Source organism: Myotis daubentonii, chromosome 5 (genome assembly GCF_963259705.1).
Source record: "Myotis daubentonii chromosome 5, mMyoDau2.1, whole genome shotgun sequence".
Classification (NCBI taxonomy): Eukaryota; Metazoa; Chordata; class Mammalia; order Chiroptera; family Vespertilionidae; genus Myotis; species Myotis daubentonii.
The window spans coordinates 74667436-74679715 of NC_081844.1; the positions used below are offsets into that span (position 1 = coordinate 74667436).

The window sequence follows — 12280 nt, forward strand, 5'->3', positions numbered from 1 at the left end:
TTTAGTATTTCAAAGTGTTTATTCTAATTTAAACTCCCAGCACGTATGTGTATGGGACTTCCAGTTCTTGTCACCACATTCTTGTTGACACCATACAATCACCTCTTTATTTTAGCCATTCTAGGGATTTTAATTAATTTTATTTATTGTAACTTCAATTTTTATTTTCTTGAATACTAATGAGATTGAGCAGCTTTTTAAAAAATATTTTTATTGATTTCAGAGAGGAAGGGAGAGGGCGAGAGAGAAACATCAATGATGAGAAGGAACCATTGATCCGCTGCCTCCTGCACACTCCACATTGGGGATCCAACCTGCAATCTGGGCATGTGCCCTGACTGGGAATCAAGCTGTGACCTCCTGGTTCATAGGTTGATGTTTAACCACAGAGCCACGCCGGCTGGCAGCATCTTCTCATATGCTTTTCATCAGCCATTTGGATATCCTTTTAGTGAGAAATCACTGTTCTAGTCCTTTGCCAGTTTTCTAATTGGTTTATCTGTCATTGATTTAGAGTAGCTTTTATTTCTTTCTTATGGAAAAACATTGTAAATATCTTCTCCCACTTGGTGGCACGCTTTTCATTAGATAGTGGCATGTTTTAATAAACAGAAATTTTATATTTTTATGTATTTAAATTTATAAATATTTTTATTTGTGGTTACCGCTTTTATTTGGCCCTGTTTGAGGAATCTTCATTACCCTTAGGTCAAACTTCTTTATGATCCTGATGGAAGGCAGAACCAAATCCTTTGTAACCCATGCATAATGTTTTAGTCGTTCGGGGTGTCTGCCTGAAATTAGGATATGTGGTGAAGTCACTTCAGGCACTTCTTGCAAGTAGACCTTTATTTTGTTACTGGTCTCAAAAAGAAAATCATCTACCTTTTGTTTATTGAGTTATTTCATTTATACTAATTTTATTTTTTGTTTTGTTTATTGAGTTATTTTATTTTTACTAATGTGACTTATAAGCCATCAACAACTCTAGAAAGTAGGTGTTAGTATTATTCATTTTACAGATGAGGAAACTAAGGCTGATATAGTGATGTTAGTTCCCCAAATGGTAGATCTAGTAAGTGGCAGAAGTCCATTCTGTCTGGTTCCAAAGTCATACTCCAATGCCAGATGCCCTTTTAGGTTCCACATGTGAAGGGGACGTACTTGGTTTTGCTCCCCATTGTATCATCATTACATACTGGTATTTGGTAAACATATTTTGAAATTATTGAATAAACAGATTTTTAAAATTTACTTTGCCAAGATGGAGGCACATTTGAAAATTCATTTCTCTGTTGCAGATAAAGGAAGACCTAGATCTAAAAAAATAACAGAGAGTGGAAGAGGGAAACGATATTCATACAAATTACCCCAAGAATACAACATAGAGACTGTAGTGGTTGCAGACCCAGCAATGGTTTCCTATCATGGAGCAGATGCAGCCAGGAGATTCATTCTAACCATCTTAAATATGGTAGGCAAACTTTAAAGTGCGCTTGGAATTTTTTCAAGAAAACTCTAAGGAAGAAATGTGTGAGTATAATGAAGTTCTTTAAAAATTCATTACTGTTCCTTTCTTTTATTGACATCAGTAAAAAAAAATATATTTAGGTTTACCACATTGATTTGTCTCAGAAAAGATATCAACATAATAATTCACATCGTCTAGTAAAAACAACAACCCTTATCGTTCATTGTGATGTGGCAAAACTCTATTAGTCTTTTCTCTCTTTTTTTGTGCCCATCTTTTCATTCTCATTTGTAAAGGCCATTTGCTGAAGTGGGCAGCAATGTTATAATATTTTTTTATATGCATGGTCCTACCCAAAATACTCTGGATTTTGAGGTGGAATAAAAATGGAGGTTGGTAACCCATTGAGCTCTTATATAGGTATGTAAAATTAGATTTCAGCTATAATACTAGTGAATGAGTAAGACCTGAGAGCTAAGAGCTAAATTTTTAACCAGCTGAATTGTTCGTAGCTAACTTTAGTTGACAATATCCGGACTGCAGAAATCTAGTTTGCACCTAGCATCTTATGGATGCTTACTGCCTAGTCAATCCTTTGACCTAATTGCGTATGGTTTTGAGTAAACCTCCTTCAAGGCCGAATTAGAAGGTCATAGTGAAAAGTGGTTCTTAGAGGGAGAATAAACATAAATAAAAGCGAAAGGCAAATGTCCATTTATAATTCCAGTCACCATATATGGGTGAGCACTACTGATTCAAGGATAAATATGTTATGTTTTTGTAAAATTTCCATTTTTACTATTTTTGTTATTATTTGGTTTGTTTTCCCAGCAAAAAGATTTTCTCACACTGCAGTCATTTCAGTGTATGTTCAGCTACCCCCTGAACACTCCGCCAACTTTCAACTAGTGCTGTCTCTGAGAGCGTGGGTTTGGTGTGTCAGTGTTGTGTTTTCTATTCCAAATTAAATAAATGCTAAATTTTCCAAAAACTCCACATACCACATAAAAATTCGCCTTGCTCTCCAGCATTTCAACATGCATCACGTTTTGAGAAAGCCTGTCATGATGATGGTCTGAAACCGTTAAGCAGCCATGAGCCACAAGCGTGTCTTCATGGGATCTTTGAAGGGAGGAGCTTTGAAGTCGTGTTTCTATTTGACAGCTAGTCCGGGGAGAGAAAAAAGACTCCAAGGAATGAATTGGGACGTGGCATAAAGCAGGCTGAGTTTTCAGGACTGTTTCTCAGAAGAAAGGAAGACACTGGCATTTTGTGAATTAAGAATGAAGACAAATTCTAGATTTTAGTTCCCAAAATTCCTCTCTTCAGTGTCATCCAAGCCCACCCTTCTCTCAGCACCCCATTGAAATGCCCAGACTAAAATGAATTAGCTGAGTTACTGCTTATTAAGCTAGTTTTTTAAATAATTAAAAAATTAAAGATATGTAAGATTTCCCAACTAAATGGACACTGCTCCCATTTCTGGGCTTTTAGAAAAATTAAGATGTTTTTCAGTTTTACTTTAGGCTTTTTTATTTTTATTTGTTTTTAGGTTTTTAACCTTTTCCAACACAAGAGTCTTGGCGCGCAGGTCAATCTCCGTGTGATAAAGCTTATTCTGCTCCATGAAACGCCAGTAAGAAAGTCTTGAGTTTTTTGTTCTAAATTAAGTGGGTGAGAAGTTGTGTTCAGCTACTTTTAAGTAAAGGGAATGTTAGGGATGTACTTTTTATTGACTAAAAATCCAGGAATATCCACTGAATCACTTAGAATATGCATAAACTGGTCTTTAGTTTTGGTTAATACCCCAACTTTTATTCCAAAAAGGGAATGTTCTTAGTTTCCAAGGATCCTGACCACAAACCTTAACTTTCTAAAAGTAATTTTAAAAAGTCATATTGAATGACAGTTTTATTTTCTTCTCTAAACATGTACGTGTAAAGCCTTTTCTTATCTGCAGTTCATTTTAAATGAGGACTATTCTGTGACATCATTTTAGCATGCTGCTTAGCTGGCACTTTGTAAAAACGTTTGTTCTTAAATTATAGAAATAATGAGTTACATAAGTCTAAAAGTTCCACATTCTCAATATTCATTGACCCTCTCTTTTTCTGAAGAGTGTTGAACAGGTTTTGTAATTACTGTTCCTTCACAAAGTTCTAAGATTTTTACTTCAGGCTAAATTAATCCTTAATGTCTTCCAGGTTCTAATTAATGTTATGGTCAGCAGTTTGCTTTAGTAATTTATGGCGTCCCCTCAGTTTTCAGTGTTTTGTATATCAGAGGATAATTTGCCTTGAAGTGAAACCTCTTCTTTTACAGGCAGATCTATATATTGGGCACCATGGAGAGAAGATGCTGGAGAGTTTTTGTAAGTGGCAACATGAAGAATTTGGCAAAAAGAATGATATACATTTAGAGATGTCCACAAGCTGGGGAGAGGACATGACTTCCGTGGATGCAGCTATTCTTATAACGAGGTAAATTCCCCAAAGCCACTTACGACATTCCTCATTCCACAGCCATGCTAGTAATCCGACCAATCCCTTCACTCAATGCTTTTATTCTAGATTTTGTGTTCCAAAAAACATTTGGCATAGTGATGTTAGTCCGTTTCCCTCAAATCTTAATAATCGGTTTCTGAACTGCCATTCATTGAGTGGTATGTTGACAAAACATTTGGCTAGTTAACTTTTAAGTAAAATTTTGCTTCAATTTTTGATGTGAAGATATAGTCATTGATAGTGATAACTGAAAACTATGGTTTAACTTAGTGGACCTCTGAAATTATGGGCCCAAACTATATATTTTTCAGTGATCACTGTATAAAGTAATCCAATATATTAAATTTAGAAATTGACAAACTTTCTTGTTCAATCTGAGAAAAAAAGTTTCAATTAGGTTTTGAGGTAATTAATTTGAGCTGCGTTGTGAATGTCTGTAGTATTCACAAGTTTTGTAATGCAGCATTATGTCTAAATATAAGGAAGTGAAATAATGAGTAAAAAGATACTATCCAAGAGCATTGTATATTAATAATTATTGGTAAATGTATCTTACTTAAAGCTAGTAAAAAGGATGGTAATTGTTCAGTAACAACTTGATTTTAGTATCAATAGTGTTGACATTTCACATCACATAATACACAGTATTATGTGATTTAAATGTGATTTTTTTGAAATGAGTCTATTAAATGCATGATAAGCTTCTGTTGCTGAATCATAAAAAACTATTCTAGCGATACATCTATATTAATCAATGCATAATATGCTAATTAGACCAGACGTCCTTCCAGACGACCTTCTGGACGAAGCCGCAGTGGCAGGGGCTGAGGCAGAGGCCCCAGGTTGCCGGGGCGGGTGGGGGTGGAGGCCGTGGTGGATGGGGGCCAAGCCCCTTGCACGAATTTCGTGCATCGAGCCTCTAGTAATTCATAAAGTGAAAAAAATCTTTATGTAAAAACATGCCTGGACTTCCACAGGTAGGAATACCTGATACTGTAATTAATAAGCATACAACTGTAAAATATTTATTTGGCATCTACTTTCAATCATTGGCAAATGAGCAATATAAAACTAAAACTCTTGAAAGAAGAAAATTTATTAACACCAGTCAATCCAGCTTTTGCCTTTTGACAATCAAAAAAAAAATTTTTTTTTAATCCTCACTAGAGGAATGATGATATATTTTCCATTGATTCTAGAGAGAGTAGAAGGACTGGGGGTGGGGATTGGACCTGAAACCCAGGTACATACCCTTGCCTGGAAACGAACATGTGACCCTCTGGTGTGCGGGCTGATGCTGTAATTACTAACCAAGGCACAATTTTTTTAAAAAAATTCTCACCCAAGGATATGTTTATTGATTTTATAAAGAGGAAAAGAGGGAAGGAAGGAGAGGAAGAGAGAAAGAGAGAGAGAAACATCCATATGAGAGAGAAACATTAATTGGTTGCCTTCCATGTGCTGTGCCCTGACTGGGGATTGAACTCACCACCTTTTGTTGTGTGCTCCAGCCGAGCCACAGAGCCAGGACGATGTTTTGACTGCAAGCTGAAATCTAGGTAGAGCACAGTGAACTCTTCCGAAGGGAAAGGTGCTAAGAAGTCTGTGTGTAGATTATCTGCGAGACCTTTGAAAGATTAGTTTGATATATATAGACATAGACTGCCCAAAATTTATCAGAGTGCTGTTGCTATGGAGTTTAGATTTTAAAAAGATACTAGCAACTGAGCAGATTCAGGCCATAAGAGTAGATCAACCTTGTTAATACTTTATTATTACACCTGACATTTAACTGAAAAAACAGGACGGCTGTGCTTTCCTAGTAGGGACCATGATCCAGAGAGATGCCCGCCCTTTAGGGGAAATAGAGTTTGGAGTTTGAGTCCCACTGATTTACAAAGGTTTGGGGATCATCTTGAGCTTTGATAGATCCTTCCTACCAAAGAATAAGCTCAAATCGACCAAAGTTCAGGTTGATCAGCCGATTGAACTGCCTCCTACAATAAAAGTTAGTACTCTTCAGAGGAAGAAAACAGAATCTTGAATCTCTATATCATCCACAATGTCTAAAAGGTAATAAAAATTAGCCAAGTAATGAGACATGAAAATGTGACCCATAGTCAAGGAAAGTAGTCAATAGAAACTGACCTTGAGATAGCTTAGATGTTGGATTTACCAATTAACTTAGTTGTAATTGGAATCTTAGGAGAAGCAAATGAGAATGGGGAAAAAAAGTTATTTGAAGATGTAATGGCCAAAAATTTCCCCAAGCTTGATAAAAATTTATAGACATAGGCATATCATAGGAAAATGGTGAAAACCAAAGATACAGAAAAAATTTTTAAAAATTTCCAGAAAAAAATAGATACATTCCACAGGGGAAACAATGTTAAGATCAACAACTGACTTCCCATCTGAAAAAAATTAGTCCAGAAGACAATGGAGTGATCTCTGTATTGTAAGGGGACTAATCCTATCAATAAAAGTTCTTAATGAGTCCTTTTAAGGGTACTTTATTAATCTACGAAGGAGAATTCACACACAAACACAAACCAGTTATCTATAACTAATATCACGCTTAATAGATATTTTTAAAATTATAGGGAAAGAAAAAGGTCTATATTCATTCAGGTTATTTAACAAGTAACTAAGATTCAATTCCTTATCTCATATTTCTCTCAATTGTCTGCTAAATTTTCACACATTTATTTAAATTATACTTAATTTTTTTGTTTTCACAGTTACATTGTTAGGATTGTTAAATTATACTGTTTAAATTATTTTATTCAAATTATATTATTAGAGTTGCTAAGATAGATTTTGAAAGCATGCATCTTTTCTATGGTGGAGGTCCATTTCATGATATTTCAGAGTGATAGGGTAAATTTGGAAAGATGGTCATTTTCTTTTTATCTTTCTTTTGTTAATCCTCATCCAAGGATATTTGGATTTATTGATTTATTATTATTATTATTATTTTTAGAGAGAGTGGAAGGGAGGGGGAGAGATAGAGAGAAACATTGATATGAGAGAGACACATCGATTGGTTGCCTCCTGCAAGCGCCTCAACCAGGGCCAGGATCCAGTCAGCAACCGAGGTACCTGCCCTTGACTAGAATCAACCCAGGACCCTTCAGTTCGTGGGCGGATGCTCTGTCCACTGAGCAAAACTGTCAGGGCAGTGATGGCGAACCTTTTGAGCTCGGCGCGTCAGCATTTTGAAAAACCCTAACTTAACTCTGGTGCCGTGTCACATATAGAAATTTTTTGATATTTGCAGCCATAGTAAAACAAAGACTTCTATTTTTGATATTTATTTTTATATTTAAATGCCATTTAACAAAGAAAAATCAACCAAAAAAATGAGTTCGCATGTCACCTCTGACACGCGTGTCATAGGTTCGCCATCACTGGTCTAGGGTGATGGCCATTTTCAATCACTTTATTTTGGGGGCCCTCTAAGAAATCAACTTATACTAAAATTTATCTTGTTTATGACTTGACGCATTTTTTATTAGAATAAGATTAACAAATAACACTTAACTCTACCAAAAGTTTAATGAATTGCTTTTGTAAAAATAAAAGAGTAGCAAATATTGCTATTAGTGAAGGTGATTAGTATCCCCAGGGAACATGCAGACTTTATTTATTTATTTTTAACATGAAATTATGTCCTGTTTTATAGTAATTCTGCATGACAAGGTTCTTAAAATATATTATTTTTATATAGTACTAAATATTATATTTCTGAAGAAAGAATTTATAGTGACATATAATCCATAGTACTAGTTACGATCACGTAAGTTATTGTATGTGGTTAATTTGAACTTCTAACCTGTGACCACCAATCTGATATAGACAAATTAGATTTCCAGAATGCATTAACCATGAGTGATTTTATATTTTTATTTCTTGATTGATGAAATCTGTCTTTCTTCTCCTCATAGTGTAGGTTTTGGAAATACTGCTTGAGACTAAAGAGGATAATAATTAAAATAATATATTTTTTCTCTTATTCAAAATTTAATACATTTATTATAGAAATTTGAGAAGTACAAGAATAACAAATAAAATATTAGCCTGTAATTCCACTACCTAGGAGTAATTATAGGTAACATTTTAAAGTATATTCCTTCAGCTTTGTTTCCTATGTATTTGTTGTCACTAAATACATACATTTATAATATTGAGCTCATACTCTTTATGCAAGTTTTGTCTTGCGACATTAATTTAATTTCCTTATCTACAATGCCATTTTCTCTTCAAAACTGTGAAAAAATAACATTCTACATCTAATTTATTTTCTTCTGTGATAAAGCTTTAAAAGTCACACGTTTAAAATTAAATTTATTGGAGTGGCTAAGGTTTCAAGTGCACATTTCTATGATACCTGATCTTGTATATTGCATTGTGTGCCCACCACCCAAAGTCAGTCTTCTTCCATCACCACATATTTGATGCCTTTTACCCTTTGCTCCCTCCTCAAGCTGCTTCCCTCTGTGTGTGTGAGTTTTTATTTGTTTTTATTGTTGGTTCATTTATTGCTTTCAGTTTTATACATCACATGTGAGTGAAATCATATGGTTCCTAACTTTTTCTGTCGGACTTATTTCGCTTAGCATTACATTCTCAAGCAAGATGAAATAAAAGCCACACTTTCACCAGTCTTCATAATTATTTCCCTTGCTGCTAGTCTTACTAGCAAGACATCACCGGAGTTCTCTTAAAAAAAAAGTTGTGTGATGCATTTGAAGAAAATATAAGAAATAATAAAATTAACAGCTGCCTGTTTACCGCTCTATAGCAGAAAGAATATTATTCATGGAGTTTAAGTGCCCATTTCATTTACAATACGCTAGAGGCCCGGTGCACGAAATGTGTGCACTTGGGGGGGCTCCCTCAGCTTGGCCTGCACCCTCTCACAATCTGGGACCACTTTGGGGATGTCCGCCTGCCGGCTTAGGCCTGATTCCCCCGCGGATCGTACCTAAGCTGGCAGTCAGACATCCCTCGCATAGTCCGGGGCTTTCGCAATCCGGGACCCCTTACTGCCCGCCTGCAGCGGAGCCGGGAGAGGCTTGCACCATCACCGCTGCACTTGCCAGCCATGAGCCCAGGTTCTGGCTGAGTGGCGCTCCCCCTGTGGGAGCACACTGACCACCAGGGGGCAACTCCTGCATTGAGTTGCCCTCTGGTGGTCAGTGCACATCATAGCGACTGGTCATTCCGCCGTTCGGTCGATTTGCATATTACAGTTTTGTTATATAGGATATTTTCCCTTAAAAATCTAGTCCAAACATGTCCTTGTTTATAAACAGTTCTTTAGGAAACACTGTTGCATAATTCCCAAGTAATGCGTGAACATCTTTTTAAAAAATATATATTTTATTGATTTTTTTACAGAGAAGAAGGGAGAGGGATAGAGAGTTAGAAACATCAATGAGAGAGAAACATTAATCAGCTGCCTCCTGCACACCTCCCACTGGGGATGTGCCCACAACCAAGGTACATGCCCTTGACCAGAATCGAACCTGGGACCTTTCAGTCCACAGGCCGACCCTCTAACCACTGAGCCAAACCGGTTAGGGCTGCATGAGCATCTTTTTATGGTAAAGTTGCTCGAAGGTAACCAGTGTTGAGTTGGTATGTAATCTAAAGAATATTGCTTCATGTTATACACAGTTTCCTCTATTGTTTTTTTTTCTCACTCTATACTATGTTTTGTAAATCCTTTCCTGTCATTAATTGTCCACAGAAGCCATGTATGTGTTCCTTTACATGACAAAAGGGACTTTGTAGATGTGACTAAGGCTGTTGAGATGGGGAGAGTAGTTATATCCCAGAGTATTTAGGTGAGTCCAATGTCATCACAAGAATCTTAAAAGATGGAAAAGGGAACAGAAGTCAGAGTCAGAGAGGCTGGACGATGCTATACTGCTGGCTCTTAAGATTGTGGAAGGGCCACGAGCCAAAGAATGCAGGCAGTCTCTAGCTGCTGGAGGGGGCAAGCCCACAGATTCCACCTGCGAGCCTTTGGAGAAATGCAGCCTTGATGCTACCTTGATTTTAGCCCAGTAACACCTATATTTGGCTTCAGATCTCTAGAACTCTAAGATAATACACTCCTGTTGTTTTAAGTAACTAAGTTTGTGGTAATTTGTTACAGCAGCAATGGGAAACGGATATAACCATATTGGTCGATATCATTTGGAGGGAGGAGCAGACATTTTGTTGCATGTACGTGTCCTAATTTATATAACTACTCTATATTTGTACAACTTTATGATTTTTTTCACATTTAAAGTAAAACATATAAGCATCTTTATGTATATATGGTTGTAAACATGTGCTACTATTTATTTAGGGTGATTAAATAGTACTTGTGTCCTGGCCGGGTGGCTCAGTTGGTTAGAACGTCATTCTTTACACCAGGGGTGGGGAAAATCTGGCCTGCGAGTCATATAAGGCCCATGAAATCATTTGGTCTGGCCCTGCCAAGGCATTAGGGGTGTGTTAATTAAACGTTTGACCAAATATAGCAGGCTAAGTTTTAAGTTGATAATTTTGTATGGCCTGCAAATGATATTTATATATCCAAATGGGCCTTGGCAGAAAAAAGGTTCCCCACCCCTGCTGTACACCAGTGGGTTCGATTCCCGGTCAGGGCACGTACCTAGGTTGCAGGTTCGATCTCTGGTCGGGGTACATATGGGAGGTAACCGGTGGATGTTTCTCTCTCACGTCCATATTTCTGTCGCTCTCCTTTCCTCTCTCTCTAAAATCAATAAATATATCCTCGGTGAGGACTAAAAAAATAGTACTTGCTATTGTGTTTAGAAATATAATCTTCCTATAGTCAGATGCCCGTAATATGCAATCAGACTTCATGTTTAGCCATAGGGCTAGGGTAATATATTAAGAGAATGAACTGAAGGTGATAATCCTATATAATAAAAGCATAATATGCAAATCGACCGAATGGCCGAACAGCGGAATAACGACGACCATCTGGGACCATGCTGTGACACCCACTGGCACCAGGCCAGCCAAGACAGGTGCAGTCTGATTGGTCGGGAGCCCAGCCATCACCCATGATTGCCCCTCAGAGGGAGCTCAGGCCACCGGCCGGCCGGCTGCAGCAGGTGGGCGGGCCTCCTTCTGTGAGGGAAGCCCGGTCCCGGTCCTGGGTTGCCGGAAGCCGGTCCATCCTTGCTGCTTGACACAGTCGCTGCAGGATAGAAACATCTGCACAGCATATGTTTCAAGGGACCTGGCGTATATAGCATACTGTTCTTAATATGTTTGCTCCCCTTAGCGCTGTGTGTTTTAACCAAGGTCACCTCTCCGAGAAAGGTTGTTTCCCCAGGTGGGGATTTTTCCCTGAAGTTAGGGAGGGGATGAAACTCCTTAACTAAGTGCCAGGCGGGTAGTTAATCAATTTAACTACAAACAATCATGCTTAAGCTACATAATCTTTACTCCCTGGAATGGAGATAAGAAACGCCCTAACCTTTGTAATAGAAATTGACAGGATTAAAATCAACTGGGATAAATACGGATGTAACAATACAATAAAGAGCAGAACCTCTCTGGAGACCCAGACCAGAACTTGGCTGGAGAACCTGGCTGGAGATCCTGGCTAGGCTGCTGATCAACTGAACGCTGTCTCCGTGTCCTTCCTTCTTCGCCGACTCTGTCTACGCCTTTGGGAACCCCTGGACCTGCTGGGGTTGGACCCCGGCACTGGGTGCTGGCAGCCAGGGGAAGGAAGGCCTCCTCTTGCACGAATTTCGTGCATCGGGCCTCTAGTATCTAAAGAATCTTCTCCAGGAACACATACAACAACCTGTGTTTTATAATTTCAATCTGCAGGATCAGGTCAACTGATAAAATCATTATTCAGACTCAGATTTTCAAAACTTGTACTGCCACATGACTAAATATGTATTCTCTATGCCCAAATTATAATTTTCAAAGCTAAAGACAGACTAAGGCAGTATTATTTCCAGCATATCTTTTAGTTATGGAAAGAAAACCCAAGCTTCACTGTTTAAACAGGACTTCTGTTCAAAACCTAATGGAAAAGCCTTTTTTGTTACAGTTTTGCTAAGCCATGTCATTTCATGGAAAAAAATTCTGTATACCTCCTCAGTCCTTTAGCAGAAATGGTGACTTCAGGTTTTTGCACCCTGATAAGTAGGTCTTGGAATAGGCTTAATAGGTTGCTTCTGGGTGTGAGTTTTCTTTTTTTTGAGGGGGGGGGGGGGTTAGGCGAAGTAATGGGAATAAAAATCTTGAAAATAGA

At 37.7% G+C, this 12280-nt stretch overlaps 1 protein-coding gene across 1 annotated transcript in view; it reads left to right on the top strand.

The window, feature by feature from the left end:
• The window catches only part of ADAMTS19 (ADAM metallopeptidase with thrombospondin type 1 motif 19), a 216734-nt gene that overhangs the window by 47424 nt on the left and 157030 nt on the right, over positions 1-12280 (top strand). The window contains exons 4-6 of the mRNA XM_059695332.1: positions 1302-1474; positions 3024-3107; positions 3794-3951. Coding sequence (XP_059551315.1) covers positions 1302-1474; positions 3024-3107; positions 3794-3951 — 415 coding nt within the window. The remainder of the gene's footprint in view (positions 1-1301; positions 1475-3023; positions 3108-3793; positions 3952-12280) is intronic.